The sequence below is a fragment of the Anguilla anguilla genome, chromosome 10, assembly GCF_013347855.1.
Source record: "Anguilla anguilla isolate fAngAng1 chromosome 10, fAngAng1.pri, whole genome shotgun sequence".
Taxonomy (NCBI): domain Eukaryota; kingdom Metazoa; phylum Chordata; class Actinopteri; order Anguilliformes; family Anguillidae; genus Anguilla; species Anguilla anguilla.
Genome location: NC_049210.1, coordinates 29,841,880 through 29,859,322, shown reverse-complemented (window position 1 = coordinate 29,859,322; position 17,443 = coordinate 29,841,880). Strand labels below are relative to the sequence as shown.

Genomic DNA, 17,443 nt, shown 5'->3' with positions numbered 1-17,443 from the left:
TTTTTTTAAAGTGGTGTAAGTCGCTCTGTATAAGAGCGTCTGCTAAATGCCTGTAATGTAATGTTTTGCCAAGCATGACAATTTTACATTGGTAAGCTGTATAACTTACAAGGAATCGTGCTATGTTTAAGCAATATCACACAAGAGGGAATGCTGTTATACTGTATATGAGCATGGTGGTGATTATCTTTGGCCTGCCCCATACCTATACAGCACTGAGAGTTTGGCACTTTTCAGGGATCCCCACCGAAATAACCGCAACAACCACAAACTCTCAGCTCTTAAAAACATGAATTTCTGTACATTCTGACCCCATTTCAACAGACAGAATTCATAAACAACTTCACACTTCACAGTGGTTCTCCATCTCCTTGTAGGTACACAGTCAGTCTGTGCCGTCAAAATGGAAATTACTTTTTTTAAGAACATGTAGCTTTCTAGATCCTTGTCACACAGCAATAGTGTGAAGATTCTCCCCCCCCACCAGGTATAAAAGTGAGGGACAGCAATCGCTAACTCTCTTCCTGCATGGTCACCCAAAAGTGCATTGTCCCTTAAGTGCTGTGGAACTCCTATGGGCCTAACTCGAGTTCTTACAACTCTGTAGAACTCTAATTCAAAGGTTTGCAGAACGCCTAAGATCGCTGCTGTCACCTACTTATCGAAATGCACAGATAAAGTCACTGTACGCAGCAACCAGACTCTGCTGATTTAGTTCGCCTACGGTGACTAAGCCTAATCCATCCCGCATGGAAACCAGCGCACGCCCGGTGCTGCACCGACTAACCACAATGAGCTCCTGGAAGAAGAACCTTGTTGATGACCGATCAGGGGGCGGAGAACTACATCACCGCTGCTACGGAACAAGGACTCAGCCTGTGCAACTCACACCAGGAAACCTCCACAAATTCACCCCACCAGGACTGTTCTCTCCAGGACCCTACATCGACCATCGGAGGCCGCTACCTGTGTAAATGGATGGACAGTAAGACTGAGCACACTTTTTAGGCAATAGCAGTTAGTTTAATCTGTACTGGGATTAATGTGATATTATGTGCTTCCATTTTGTCTTTTAAATAATTTAAATAATTATGTATGCTTTGTTTGTTCGTTTGTTTAATAAATAATTTAATTAAACCCCGCGCTGCTGGAACGTGAAAATCTGAGTCAAAATAGCCAATCCATAACTATATCTATAGTATATATCATATATATCATAACTATAAATCTTTGATTTAATTATTTGATCATTAATATTTGTAATACTGATTATTAATGGAAGTTCCAAATTTATGGTCGGATAGTCTAGATAACCGTAATTTTATGAGACTGGTTTTTAATTCTGCGGTTATACCACTTCGCCTACACAAGTGGTACCAATGTGAGAATACAGAAGTATAATCCTGACAAAAGTGGTGCCCCATGTAAGGCTATATTGTCATTTCCCCGACATTCTTCCTCTTCTTCTTCCAGCCACAAATGCTCCTAGCCCACAAAGAATATGTCTCCCCATATATATAAATGTATATATACACAAAATGAATGTATATACAAGTGTGTACAAAGTACAAAAATGGCAAGTTACTCACACATACAAAGCACTGTCGTTAAGTTATTCATTCAAACTGGTTAAATCTAGGCCTGCCATTAAAAGTATTGATATCAAAATGCCACCAAAGTACTGTACTACAAACACTATAGGCTATCTTGTCTCACAGAAATTAAAGAAGCTGTATTCCAAAGCAATGTTACCCAATGTCACTTGGCCCTGTGTTTTTCAATCTTACCATTTCACTATGTCGTCATTCAAACTTTGAGCCATATCAGTGTTAAATAAGTTCACGGTACCATCCACGCACTGGTTATCTAGCCTGGTTTAAATACCCACTCGGGCCTTGATTGGGCATGCATGTCCATCCTATCTGTGAGGGACAATGCAATTTACAACGCAGGCCCCAATGCCCAGGTTTCACCCATTACACTAAATCAGAGATCAATACACAGTGGCCTAACTATTTCCAGAGGAGAAAAACACAAAAATTTATCATTAGTTTAGCTAACAAATGAGGTCAGTCATTCTTCGATTCAGGCTAATTCCTCTATCATGGCAAATCGGATAGGAACCCACTTCCAGAAATCTCCTGTATCTCATCAATCTAGACACAACCCTGACTGACTAGATAGCTGGCTACCAAATCTAGCCATTCTGTTATTGTGTCTGCGAGATAGTACCACTGTTGTATACATTGAACTGTACATTTCCATTGATTGGACAGTTGTTGAAGAAGGAGTCCAGAGCAAAGGCGATTGAAACACCAGATAAGCTTGTTGGGTTAGACTGGTGCTTAACTGGGTGTGCTAGACTCGCTACAGCTTGTTAAGATGTTGCTGTATCTCTTTCTGGATTACAGTGATGGTTCAGAAACAACAGGCATAAGAGCAGCAGGCTACGTAACCTAATCACTGTCCAGATATTCTTCTATTGTCATCGTGTGGTGGAAGAGATCAAACAAGATATCATCAAACGTATCCACTGTGTTGATGCTGAAATGTAGGCAGCTAACAAAGTAAACTTTTTCCGATTTGGGTGACGTAGCCAACGTAAAAAAAATGCGGATTGATTGTAGCTGGTGATGAGATCAAAGTGCTGTTGAATTCTATATCAGCACTCGAGGAAAGCGTATCGGCTAATCACAATGCACTAACTGCTGTATAATTGGCTAAATTACTGCCACAATGACAACAATCAACTATTTTGTAAAGTTAGACAAAACAGTGTGACCTAATCTTTTCTTTGAATTCTGCCTTATTTTATCAGATGGTAACAAATGATATCAAACTACAGGCAAGAGACAGAAATGCAGTATGAATGTATGAGACTAGTTTCAGCAAGATGAACAGGAAATGTCTGAGATACACTCCTGTTGATTTTAGGTTTCAAATTTATTTCAGCATAAAGGTACAAACACACCCAAGATGAAACTGCAGGTTCAACCTCTGTAAAGAGCTGAACTGAAAACAACCGTGTGGCATTATTTTGGTCAAATAATACTCGATCCGTGGTTGCTTTGTGCCATGAAAAGAAGGCCATGAAGTTTCATGCAAATATCACATGATTTGCTTGCGCGGTTCTTTTTATTGTAAGGCAGTCTGATTTGCCCAGTCAGGAAATTGTAAATCTTCAGTAACCATAAAATAGCTCATTCAAGGAGTAAAAACCACATGAATGGTACCTTTTTGCTCCTTCTTCACTTGGCGATAGTGCAGGTAGCTGGTCCACGTGAACAGAACCCTTCTCTGGAGCCCATGACTGTGGTGCAGAGAGGCTCTGGTCTCCTCCTTTCTTAGACTGCAGGCAAGCAGGTACACTTCTCTCCATTGCAGCCAAGTCTGGAAAACAATTGGGCTGTAATGTTCCCAAAGCTCACTTTTTGATACATACCCTGGAAAACATAATAGCACTTATCTTGCAAATAATTTTACAATGAATGTCAAAACGTGCCTTTCTCCAGAACCTAGACATTTTCCACAATCCTACAGATACAGTGAGCTCCATAATGTTTCAAACAAAGACTTGTTTAAAATTACTATTATTATTTTACAGATTCAGTTCTGTACTCCACAAATTTAGATTTGTTATCAAACAATTCACTTGTGGTCACAGTGCACAATTTAACGGTATTTTTATAGACTTTGGTTTCACCACAAAGTAATTAAAGCACCGTTTATACATAGTCCCCCCATTTCAAGGCACCATAAAGGAAAATAGTTATGTTTAGTACTTGGCTGCATATCCTTTGCAGGCAATGCCTGCTTGAAGTCTGTGACCCTTAGACATGACTAGGTGCTGAGTATCGTCCCTGGTGATGCTCCGTCAAGCCTGTACTGCAGCCAGCTTCAGCTCCTGCTAGTTTTGGGCTAGTTGCCTTAAGTTCTCTCTTCAGCATATGAAATGCATGTTCAATTGGATTCAGATCAAGTGAATGACTTGGCCAGTCAAAAAATTTCAAGTTTTTGGCCTTGCCATCCAAAGGGTTTGGAGGCATGTGCTTAAATTTGAGCAGATAAAATGCTTCTGTATGCAACAAAATACATTCTGCTGCTATAACCAGTTACATCTATGAAGACAAGCGAGCCAGAATTTTTTTTCAAAATTCTGCAGGCTCTTTTAGGCAGTTCACAGCAAACTGTAACCTGGCCATCCTGTTTTTGCAACCAACTAGTGGGTGGCATCCTGCAGTGTAGCCTCTGTGTTTTGGTTTGTGAAGTCTTCTGCGGACAGTAGTCACAGATACATCCACACCTGTCTCATGAAGATTTGTCAGACAGGTTTTTGGGGTTTTTCTTCAGTATGGTGAGAATATTTCGGTTTTCCTTGGCCTACCATGCCCTTGCAATTACTGACCTCTCCAGTGCTCTATTTCGTCTTAATGATGCTCCAAACAATTGATTTTGGTAAGCCTACGTTTGACCTAGGTCTCACACTTTTTTTTTTCTCTCAGCCTCATAATGGCTTCCTTGACTTTCATTGGCACAATTCTTCATGTTGACAAATGCCAATAAGAGTCCAAATGCAATTAAAAGCTTAGAACCAAGACTAGAAACAGAAAGTTCTTTTATACCTGCACTAAAGAAGCTACTGAACATGCACTATGTACGAAAAGTGCTGTAATTTCCACAAGGTGTAGACACTTCATCGCAAGGCTTGCAGTTTGCTGATCCTATCCAAACTCTTCTCTATTCACTGGGAAGGCGGCAAACTTGGAGTAAGGATAAGCATGCCAGGTCCAATGTGAACACTGAACAACCATACTGAGAGATCCCTAGGACAGTGCTTCTGGACAAACACTTTAACTTACACTTGACCTTTTAGCAAGACGGATAAACATGCTTATCAACAAGACTATCAAATGTATTCATCCTTGTCACATGCAGAGGCACAAACCCAAAATAACTCCCTCCGTTACATCATAAATATGTACATCTTAGGTCAAAATGCGCTCCTGCTCACCCTACTCTGCAGTGACAGTGCCCAGTGCTGTAAAGCACACTCTTCCAAGACAAGCTTCCTTTTCTTGAGCTGCAGGCAACCAGTCCACAGCATCCATGCTGACCTAATCAAAAAACAGAAGAAGAACAGTCTTAGGGCACACATTCACTACAGAAAAGAAATAACCCATATTCTCACCATGCATGCACCCATGAGCATGAGCGTGCACACAGACACAGACACTTACATATTTTGTTTTGGATGTCCCAGAATGAGCTGTGAGGTTGCAGGACTGAACACTAAAATCAGGAACTTTATGTGGTTCTCGCTATACATCAGTTACTTTCCAAAAAAAATGACATTGCATGAAACATTAGGGGAACTTTCTCCCATAAGAATTAACGTAAATTTGAGGGGTTGCATTCCAATGTGTAGTTTTGTCTCCTCTGGGATTATAGGACATTTATTAATAAGGAAAAAGGTGAGAGGTTCTACGCTGTCCTATATAAAGCGATTTCACTACATTCACCACATATTTTCGTACTCTATTCTTCATCACAGATACTGAATTATGTTTTAGTCTAGTCTAGTTTCCTGCACATTAAATAAAAATAAGAAATAATTCTTAAACACTGGATTGCTCTCTTTTCGGTATAGGTGCATCGTTAAGACTTGATCCACATTTGTTGCTCATCTTGCAATGGTAAGCGATGTAATACAGTACTGCATTAAAAAAGTTCTCCCGTACGCTTTATGGCAAAACGTAGAAAAGGGTGGGTATGAGAGGGAGATGCAGACACACAGCACCCAGCATCACAATATAATGACACAGAGACTTCCTTCTCTCAATGCGCAAAAAAATTAAAAAACCCAGCACTACACATGGCTGTAGTTTGGGTAGTAACAAGGGCGAGGACTAATTTAACATAAAAAACAAAAAGGATCCTCAAACCTCAGTATGAAACGACAAATAATGGGTGAACGTATAGTGAAGACGTCATTTTCTCTTGAAGAGGCTTGAAGTACTCTCACCTTAAGGCAGTATTCTCCCAGTGCTTCTGAGCAGCCTCATGCATGTTGCGTTTAATCCTTTGCATCTCCAGATATACCACCCATCTTCCCCAAGCGAAGAACTGGCAACGCTTTTCAGCTACAGCAGCACAAAGTAAAACCTTCAGCTTCAACGAGGTTGATGACAATTACATTGCCAAGACCCTCCTAACCCTGCATGTGTGACTTAAATGGGCACACACAGAAGTGCTGAAGAATTTATTATAGTAGTGATTAATCACCATGTGAAAATTCCAAATATATATGTATATTTTTTAATTTTGATGTAGTGATTAATCGCTATCTAGCGCCATTGTCTGCTTTTGGGAAATAACTGTAATAGTGTAGTTGATGCACATAAATATAGGTAAATGCAAAAGTATATGGGGCAGTGACACAAGTTTTTTGCCATTTCGGTTCTGTACTCCAGCACACTGGATTTGAAATAACAACAATAAATACGAGGTTAAAGTCCTGAATCCAAACATGCATGTCATTTGCTGAAGACATGACCGGAGGCAAAATGCCTCAGAAATAAAATAAACTGAAGATAGCTACAGTACAGGCCTGGCAGAGCATCACCAGGAAAGATAGCCAGCATCTGGCGATGTCTATGGTTCACAGACTTCAGGCAGATAAATGCAAAGGATTTATAACAAAGTACAAAACATGATGGCTTTCTCTCAGATTATGTTATTTTGTCCAATTACCTTTGCTCCCCTAAAATGGGGAGGCTATGTTTACAAAAACAGCGGTAATTCCTAAATGTATCCCCTGATATGCTGACTGTCAGCACTGTAACCTCATATTCATTGTTGTATTGATGTATATTATGTGCTGGAGTACATAGCCAAAACAACAAAAATTGTGTCACTCTACCAGTACTTTTAACTGTAGGTTCCAATTAACAATATAGTAATTTGGAAAACACTGTTAGCCAAAGCAACTTACAAAAGTGCATTTCATATGGTAAGCAAACACAGGAGCTAGAGATAGGCAAAACAATCAAAAAAGCGCCACTGTTGAAGGGCATGCCTCAAGACCTGCAAGATAAATGGAGAGACACTCACATTTTTTTCAACACAGGAATACAGTGCCAATGGAGTGGAGAGACATTTAGAGTGACATCACAAATTATTCATTCATTAGGCAAAACAAAATTAATAGTTGATGACAAAGAAAAGGTGGCATCATGCTAGAGGGCATATAAAACATACTTTCCTACAACATAATGCATGCAAAATACACAGGCAGTGGTCCAAGTGAGGAGACAATATTAACACTGATAGAACAGGTGCAACAATCCCTAGAAAAAGAGCAAGTCATGGAGTTGGGTGTGGAGTTCAATTTATTTCCCCGTACTTTTGTACGGAGGCAAGCAGGCATGTCTTAGGTTTTAAAATAGATTGTATAATATAGTAAAGAAACTAGTGGGTCTGTTCCCAAAGTACAGATCAACAAAACCCAACAACTGAGGGAGAACGTCAACACTTATACCCTGTCCATCAAAGGAAACAAAGGACCAAATGGTGATTGCTTTAAATGAGAACACATCACATGAAATGAGGGGAAATTAGACCTGGGAGGGGAAGAAACAAGACGTGAGGGAAATGGACTGAGGTAGAAATGGATCGAGGTAGTGGGAGAGTAGGGTTGAGTATCAGGAGCTGGTTCCAAATTTGAACCAGTTTCAAATTTCCAAGAACCGGGAACACTTTAAGAAATGTGCGTTTCGAATCTGCTTATCGAATCCTGAAAATGCATTTTCAATGGCATTCGCATTGAAATGCAAACATTTTTAATTGACTGCCAGGACGATGGGGTAAAACAATCCATCGTGCTGCATGTAGCTATTATTAGTAGTCGGGATTATAGAGATAATAAAAATGCTGAAATGTTGTGCATGGTGGGCTGTACAAATACAGCCAAGAGCCACGATTTTAAGTTTTATGTCCTCCCATGACAGAAGATCGAGCCAATGAGGAGAAACGATTCAGGCCTTTAGATGTGAGGGGAAAGCTGGGACCAGTAAGTTATACTGGTCTGGGGAAAGCCAGGAAACGCTGTAATTCTGAATCAAGCCGCATTTATATTTGGAGTAAATCAGCCATTTTGTCCCCGGTAAGTACTAATAACTTTCATTAGCTGTGGTTAAGAGGCTGTGTCAGAAATGCTCATTTCTATGTTCGTTTAATGTGGTTTTTTTAGAAAGTGATGTGACTGCATAGCAAGCAACGTTACATATCACACCACTTCCTAAGGAAACAACTAGCTACATAGCTAACATTATTACAATAACTTGGCTGTTTTTAACTAGTGTTAGGCTATTAGCTAGGGCAGACCTAGCTGCTTTTAAGTAAAGTTATTTTTAAGATTAACTCTATGGAGCGCAAAAGGTTGTTTTCCCCCACCCCCATTTTATTTATTTTTTTGTCAAAATGATGATCTACTTTTTATGACAGCCTATATATGCTGAAAATAAAGGTGGCTTTTGTGTACAACACTATTTGGTATGTTTTTGTACTCAAAAAATATGACAAGAATCAGAACCAGGATTTTATAAGAACCAAATTTGATAACCACAATCAGAATGGCAACCAGAATCAATAAAATCTAAACGAAACCCACACCTAGGGTAGAGGATATCACACAAAGATACTGCATATTAAAAGAAGCGGATTTGACTGGATTAGGTGGTAGATGAGGTTATCTGAAATTGGCCCACTACAAGGTAAGACACTTAAGGGGGGATGAAGACTGCTCCAGAGCATCTGATGGTGCAAGTGTATTCATGATTCATTCTATAGCCTACTTAACACATACATACTCGACAATCATTTAAATTCAGCTTCAACTTCAGATTCAGATTGTCTCTGACAGAACCGGAATACAATTGATAAAATCCAGGTTTTTTTTTTTTTTCCCCTCAATGACCAAATGACCAAATGACCAAATCCCCTGATCTTATGGGAGTCTCACTCCGTAAACATACAGGACTGAAAAAATAACAACAAAGAAATCCAAAAATTCTCATATTTTCTTTATTCTGTAGTGATTATACGTACTTTTGATGCTGGACAAAACCAGATTTCTCTTTCCCCCCCTAATCGTACCATAGGATGTATACAACTCCAGGATAAAAGTTGGGAGTGGATTGAACAAAGAAGTAAAATATGACATGCGTTTTCGCAGAGGTGGGCCAAAATGTCCCTGAAAGATTTTCAAATTGCACCAAACCTCTCCAAATTGGAATACATTTTTTCCCAGGCATATTCCACTTCCAGATGCTAATTCCTTTGAGGGTGGCACCCTCGGGAACCCCACAAAACAAATACTCTTAATTTACTCATTCTCTCTTTTTGACTAAGCCCTGTATTGCAGTCAAATGCTGATCTTTTGGAGAGCTTCTATGTACAAAATCACACAATCGAAGCAATCAAGCCACTTGGTTTTACCTTGCTGTGTGCACTGACCTGTATCAGATGCCTGAACCACCTCAACTGACTCCTTTCAATGCGAAGGAGCAGCAGCTCTACTTTGAGGTCCTCCTGGACAACTGAGCTCCTCACCCTGTCAAGGAGAGTAAGCCCTGCCACCCTACGAAGGAACCCCATTTAGGTTGCTTGTATTTGCCATCTCACTCTTTTGGTCACTACCCATAGCTCGTGACCATAGGTAAAGGTAGGGTAAATCTGGTAAATCGAGGGTTTTGCCTTTCGGCTCTGCTCCTTCTTCAACACCACTGTCCGATACAATGCCCACATTACTGCGGCCACTGAATCTAGACACTGGTCAATCTCCAAATTCAGTTTTCCCTCACTCATGAATAAGACCCCAAGATACTTGAACTCCTCCACGTGGGGTAGTTGCTCCCCCTTTACCTGAAGGGGGCAAGCCATCTTTTTTCCAGGCCACTGTACATGGCCACTATTTAAAAAAAATAAGAATTGAATATTTAACATGTTCAGCCAAAGTTCCATTTGAAAAAATAATACTTAATCTCCCATTCATGAAGCATATGAATCACATCACATCACATCTGGATCATGAACTCTTTGCTCAACAAGTGTGGACGCAGTTGATTGTAGGGTCCCACTGCATTAGCAGCTTGGACCTCGGAATCGCCCCTTTGCAGTTATATTATATAATTGTTTTGAGTATGTACAAAATTATATTTCCGATGACTTATAGTGGTGAAGTGTCTCCCCCCTTTCCTGTGTCTAAAGGATGTATTGAATGAAGATATGATCCATAATCAGGATTAAGAATAAATTAATTTTAACTATGAAGGACTTTTATAAGGATGATGACCTGTGAACATTATATCACAATGCATTATTTTCACGTGTCATGAGTGCAAGATTATGCCATCATATGACTTTTCATTCTTAAAGATATATATTTTTGTTCATCCAATTTTCATTTGTACTACATTCATATTTGGGAAAAAATGCACTTATTTTGTGCTCTTTCATTTTAGTTACTATAAATTACCTCAATTTTACATCCATATACTTCCATACAATCACATAAGTGTTGACCCTCCAAACTGGCAGCCAATTTAGGACATCTTTACATCCCTGAATCTGTTAAACTATGCAAGAAACCATGTCTAAAACTGTTCTATTCATTTTAATACACAAAGACTGCCTGAAGGAAGGAGGAGCAATATTGTAAACAAACCCATAAATCACCTAAATGTTGGTTGAATTTTGATGAAGAGACCCAATCACCAGGCTCAATGCTGGTACAATGTAGGATTTTAAAATACTGGATGCACCTATAGCGCCAAAAATGCCACAAAATTGGTATGTTAATTGTATGTTTCAAAAAAATAAAAAATGTGTTATTCAAGTCTAAGGAACTCAAGTCTAAGGAACCAACCTTATTCCATTGGTCAGTTAGGCAATTTTGAGGCGGAATGTCCCTAAACATAGATCAAGCAACAGGCCATTAAGACAGTACAAGAAAGGAAGTACAATACCGTAGATGGCTGCCGTCTGAAGCCTCTCCTTACGCCCTTGTTGCATAGTCACAAACTGCTGCCAGTTGACGAAAACCCAGTTATACAGCCGATACCTACAACATAACCCATATTCCTCAGTTAACAAAGCTGGTAATGCACAGCGATCACAAGCATGGTCATCCAGTGTATATACAGTTAAATGCAAATGTATTGGGACAGTTATGATAAATTGGTTGCTATTTCTCTGTACTGTAGGATATGTAGTGTTTAGATTTTGGCCTTAGAGAGGGAAACAGTGAATAAGAATGTGGCCTGGCCTCCCCATCACAAGCATCAAAGCAAATGTGACTGCGGCAATTTTAAATTCCACTGATACCGTAATCTAGGCTGACAATCTATGGGTCTCACTTCCTCAGACAAACCAGATGACACAGGACACCATATCAGGGGTTGGAGACCCTGCATGCCTAACATTTCCCATTACCTTTAGTTTAAATGCAATCTTTAGGTAGGCCAGTCCTTGCCATAAATTAGTCTGACCCCCCTTCCCTTTTCTCCTAAACCCGGCATCACCCAATCAGGGCAAACATCCTCAAGCCATGCTGGGTAAGGTATTTAAGATTGCTACAGGAAAAAGTGTTCTGTTGCGTTGTTGTCGGAGCCTTGAAGAAGTTGTTTTCCTCTTTTTAATTTGGTGGTGGTTCCTTGGTTGTGTGTTTTTAGCTGGTTTCCTTGTGGCACTTATACTGGAAGCGGGTGATACTTTGGCAATGTCTGGCCGACCAGTTTCTTTCTCTCTCTCTCTCTCTCTCTCTCTCTATTTTCTGGTATTTCTAGATTAGTTGTTTAATGTTTTGTTGTATGTCTTCTGTTGTGTAATTCAGTAGTAGTGTGCCTGAATTCAATAAAGAATGTATGTTTTCAATTCATTATAATTGACTGCTACTTATTGAATTCAATTATTTAATCTTAAAACCTGGTATAGAGCTTGTTTTGACTTGTTGGTTGATTCCACCAGTGCACTGTAGACTGACCTATCAATGAATTCGGTGATTTAATTGATAATTCTAATTTTAAACATAATTATTAAATTAAATCAAATCAAATATATTTTACATGTAGGTTAAGTGAGGGGTTCTAGCATGCAATATCATTTGGTTCAGTATTCAGAGTGCTGAACATTTTAACAAGGACATTGACTGTTGGAACCACTGGATTCAGAAAATAAACATATTCTTAATTAATCCTTGCCTGTCCGAAAGTACTAATCAAATTTGTATTTTCAAATGAAACAATGACTGAGGCAAAATTCACAATCTGCATTTATTTCATGTTTTTTTTATTTCAAAAAACAGACATTGAATTATATTACAACAATGCCATTCAATGCAATGCTATTTCAATTCAGCATAAATATTAGGACAGAGTAAGTTGACAAACTAATGACCAGCAAGGTCGATATTTCACTGCATACACCCAACATTTGACTACATTTAGTCTGACTCATGGACATCACAAGGTTCATGATGTGATCCTTTGAGATGCTCAGCCAAGCTTTTTGCCCCTTCAGTTCCTGTGTGTTTGCTGGGGTTTGAGACTTCAGTTTCCTTTTAAGTACATGAAAAGTATGTTCACTTGAGTTTAAATCTGGTGACTGACTGGGCCACATCAAACACAACCTGTTCTTCCATATAAGCTCCTTGGTTAAGTGTGCCTTATGTTGAGTTGTTGCCTTGCATGATAAACTTCCATCCAATGGGTTTGGTGGCAGTTCTGTGAATATTGGGAGAAAAAATGTTTATGTACACTTCAGTTGTCATTCTTTTGCTGCCACCACTGGTTACCTCGTCAATAAAAAGCACCAAACTCAGATGCAGATGCAGCCATACAGGCCCAAGCCATCACACAACCTCCTCCATGCTTGACAGATTTTAGTTTGCAAGGGTATACAGGAGTCTGTCTTCTCCATACTTTCACCTTTCGATCACTGGTGGTAAAAGTTTATCTTCATTTCATCTGTCCATAATACTTTGTTCCAAAACTTCTCAGGCTCATCTTTTTTTTTTTGTATTTTCTGCAAATTCGCCGTTCTGTTCTTGGTGCCGATGAGGGGGTTTACATCTGGAAGAGTAGCCTCTGCAATTTGCCTCTCTCAGTCTTGCGCATAGTGTCCTCCAATACTTTCACTCCCAATGTATATCGATTATATAGGTTGTATATCTCATGGGAAACACATTTTCAACTTACAAAAATGTCAAGTTTACTCACACTTACAAAGCACTGTGCATAAGTCATTCATTCAAACTGGCAAAATCTAGGCCTGCCATTAAAAGTATTGATATCAAAATGACGCCAAGTTACTGTACTACAAACAATACAGGCTATCTTGCCTCACCAAAATTAAAGAAGCTGTATTCCAAAGCACTACTGTCCAATGTCTCCTAAATTGTTTCAAGTTACTTGTATGTTCAAGCATACAGTGGATTAACAGGCTTAGCTTGCTAGTATTACACTAAAGCTTGCTACCAAGCACATTACAATACTGTTCTGTATCACACTCTTTTTCTGTAACAGAAATGATAAATGTCATGAAAAGTAACTAGAAAGGTTACAACTCCTGAAGGAACTGTGTGGGCTTGCTTCAAATTCCAACTGGCACTGTCCTCAACTGGCATTTCAATGAGGGCGCATAGCTCAGAAGAAGCATGAAACCGTCCAGACCCATAGCGCACCGTAGCGTTACATATACAGCCGGGGATCAGCATGTAGCAAATTATGTTCCAGAGATTAGTCATATCCTAAAAGTTTCATGAGTAAACCTTGGCTAACTATATAGCTAGCTAGCTATGGCATGTCCTCACCTCTGTAACGTTATTTGTTGTCCTCCGTGTGTCCATACATCTGTATCGGTGGTTGTAGCGTCCGTGTGTCCATACATCTGTATCGGTGGTTGTAGCTGTGTGTCATTAGCTCCTACTCATGCGTGCAGAATAGCATCCGTACGTGGGTTGTAGCTGTGTGTCCGTAGCTCCTACTCATGCGTGCAGGATAGTATCTGTACGCGCTAACTAGGTTAACTAAAGTAGGCGAAAAACTAACATGTTAGGGTTAGCTTTTAGGCGATAAAGCTGTGCTTAAAAATCTCGTGCCGCTGGAAGTGTGTCCTACTAAACGTCCATGAGTGTGTGAGTGACCACCTGCGCATGCGTCCTACTAAACGTCCATGAGTGACGCCCTATGGAGTGACCACAAAAATTGCTCACAAAAACTTGAATATTTCAAAAAGTTTTGAATATTTCAAAAAAATTGAATACAAGCAACAATGTCTGGAACTAGCCGGTCATTTTGGTGTAAAAAGTTTGAATGTAGTGCAAAAACTGTAGGACTAGTTAGAGCTAGAAAAATTGGCCAGAAAGTGCAGATAATAAATATAAAAGATATCAAGAGTGGGCTTGCTAATGAAGCCCCGTTTTTATGAAACATAAATAAGCATTTGTTAACATTACATTACATTACATTACAGGCATTTAGCAGACGCTCTTATCCAGAGCGACTTACACAACTTTTACTTAGCACTTTACATTGTATCCATTTATACAGCTGGATATATACTGAAGCAATGCAGGTTAAGTACCTTGCTCAAGGGTACAACGGCAGTGTCCTTACCCGGGATTCGAACCTGCGACCTTTCGGTTACAAGCGCAGTTCCTTACCCACTGTGCCACACTCCGTCCACATGGTTCGTGAAGAACTGACTGTAACGTAGCTAACTAACCATGTCGACAACAATATAGCATGCGGCAAGCAGTGACGCTAGTTATATTACTAAACAGTTTAGTCAACTCTTAAACATTCTCGTGTTTCAGCATGTAAAAGTGAACAGGAATTTGTGCGCATACTAAAACTATTGAAAATTCGTGCTTCATACGGTCTTACCTGCAAATAAAACATAAAAGCTTTCAGCTGACCACATACGCAAACACGAGTTTGCTCTCAGCTCACTTAGCTTGTTGCTAGTATCCCACCAAATCTTGCTACCAAGCAAGATGTCCTGCGCCTGTGAATCTCACACTGACTGGCGGCCACTGCCTTCTACTGGCATCAGCTGGTATCGCACTGGCTAACAGAGAGAAAAAAGATTCTTGCAGTAATATGCATCTCATAAAGAACACGTTTTTCAATGTGCAAGAATGGGAAGTTACTAACACCCAAGATAGCTTACGTTAAACACGCCGAAATGCCCTGGTAAGATTTTACATATGCAAAAGCAACGGTTTAAAATGTTGTATTTTTAGTTAGCCAGCAAGCCGGTGTACTGAGTTTAGAGATTTGCTGCAGTCGCAGGCGGGAATTGAACCCGGGTCTATCAATCCTGTAAACAGATCCAACCAAAAGACAAAGGCACTACCCACTAGGCAATGAGGGACGTAGACAGAGTTGCAAAGTTGTACTGTTTTAAACGTGCGCACTTGTATGTTCATTGAGTGTTTGCATCCGCTGTTTTTATCGGTAGATGTACATAAAATGACCAATGGGGAGAAATATTCTTTGAGGGCTAGGAGCATTTGTGACAGGATAAAGGAGAAAACGCAAAATCCCCTTAGTTTGGGGCTTTATTGTGTGGACGTGTGAAGTTGTTTATGAATTCTCTCTGCTGAAATGGGGTCAGAATGTACAGAAATTAATGTTTTTAAGGGCTGAGAGTCTGTAGCTGTCGTGGTCATTTCTGTGGGGAACCCTCTTATCACAGCTCTAATCATTCCTGACATCTTTCTAATGTCTTTCCAGCCCAGGCAGCCTGATTGATGGTGATTCCCAAGTCATCCAGTGGTTAGTTTCTTCTGTTAGGACAGTCCATACTGTTGACTTTGGAATACATACTGCAAACATTCTGCAATAGCTCCAATTGATTTTTCTCTTTTATTCTGACCAACAGCTTTCAAGTTGTCATAGTCAATTCTATTCTAAGTCAATTCGGCAGTTTTCTTGTCCTGTATCTTTTAACTCATAAGGTAGACACGACAAATGCTTCCAAAGGATATTACAGTAATGTGATAAACCTGTGAAATCTGAAACAGCTAACCGACAGTGAACTATATTACTACAATGCTATAATGAGTGAAGTATCCCTATTCCAAGTCATTTGTCCCAATACGTATGCAGACTTGGAAAAGGGAGACTTTACTCATTATAACATTGTAGTAATATAGTTCAATATCAGACGTAAAAAAAAAATTCAAAAACATTAAATAAATGCAGACATGTTCATTTTGTCTCATAGTCAGTTTGATTTGAAAATACAAATTGGACTAGTACAGAAGAAAAACCAATCTGACAACTGTCCCAGGACTTTCGTATTTAACTGTATACCCACAGTGAACAGAAAATGGCTGATAGAGTGTGTGTGATTGTATTTTAAAGCTACATGACATTTATACTGATTGAAGGATATAAATATAAAAAACAGATATAAATATAAAAAATATTTGACAATATTATATAAGCCCACACCAATTGAAGGAGTTCAGCGGTGGTGAATGTCACAGTTCTCTCACCTATAGTGACATTCCGCTCTCATGCAAAGTCTCCACTCCTTCCTGGTTACCCACCACTCTTCCCTCCATACCTCAAATGCCTTCCATAGAACTCTTTGTTGGTAATGTGTCCTGGAGGAGAGTAAATCTTATTTCAAATAAAGCCATGAAGAAATGTACAATTTCAGAAGTCAATAAATGAAGAGCACAGAAAAGCAACAGAATCATGTTTTTTTTTAAATGGTACCAAACCTAGCTTGAGACGGATGAACTCGGCCAAAAGTTTTCCGAATCCACAGGTAGAACAGTTTTTGTACCAGCTGTCTAATGAGAAAGGGCATAAAAATAAAATGTCAAAATACAGCATCCATTGTCTGTTGCAAAAAATGATCCTAAACCATTTTAGCACACACTTTAGGAAACTGGGTGTCAACATAATCATCAGAACACAAATTTTCCAAACAATAATGACTGATCACACAGACCATGATACTCATGAGTGCACGTGAAACGTAGTCATACACCCAAAGATTTGGCACCCATGAAATTGCATGATTTACTGAATCTCAGAGATAAGAAATTAATGCAACCTCTGCAGGATACAAACCTAAATATAGCATATTTCTTTTAAAGCACAATTACTATGTATTAGCTGAAGTTAACGGTTTGAAAAAAAAAAACCTGTAAATGCTTGTGCAAGTTTATGCTCCCTTCCAGTAGATCCATTAGTACTTTAAGGTACCAAAAACTGATTGACTCATTAAAGCTTAAATTAAGCCAAGTGAAGACAATTGCACACCTTAATAAATACTCTGAACATCCTAAATTGCCAGAGTACGTTTATACTCACAAGCAGCGGACTGAGGACTTGAAAATAATGATAATCGATTCTTTAAAAAAGCA

General features: G+C 39.3%; 1 protein-coding gene and 1 long non-coding RNA gene across 8 annotated transcripts in view; both read right to left on the bottom strand.

The window, feature by feature from the left end:
* The window catches only part of sfi1 (SFI1 centrin binding protein), a 101,798-nt gene that overhangs the window by 72,013 nt on the left and 12,342 nt on the right, over window positions 1-17,443 (bottom strand). For 6 of the 7 annotated variants that reach the window (XM_035379171.1, XM_035379177.1, XM_035379173.1 and 3 more), the window contains exons 4-9: window positions 16,793-16,864; window positions 16,562-16,672; window positions 11,025-11,119; window positions 6,023-6,140; window positions 5,012-5,114; window positions 3,234-3,390 (exon numbers count right to left, since the gene is read on the bottom strand). In XM_035379171.1, coding sequence (XP_035235062.1) covers window positions 3,234-3,390; window positions 5,012-5,114; window positions 6,023-6,140; window positions 11,025-11,119; window positions 16,562-16,672; window positions 16,793-16,864 — 656 coding nt within the window. Of the gene's footprint in view, window positions 1-3,233; window positions 3,391-5,011; window positions 5,115-6,022; window positions 6,141-11,024; window positions 11,120-13,867; window positions 13,960-16,561; window positions 16,673-16,792; window positions 16,865-17,443 lie in introns of those variants that run through there. The other variant, XM_035379179.1, reaches the window with a different exon arrangement.
* Window positions 12,316-13,333, bottom strand: LOC118206444. The gene is made up of 2 exons (XR_004761193.1): window positions 12,984-13,333; window positions 12,316-12,779 (listed from the first exon to the last, which is right to left on the bottom strand). It is a non-coding gene; the product is annotated as an uncharacterized LOC118206444 (long non-coding RNA).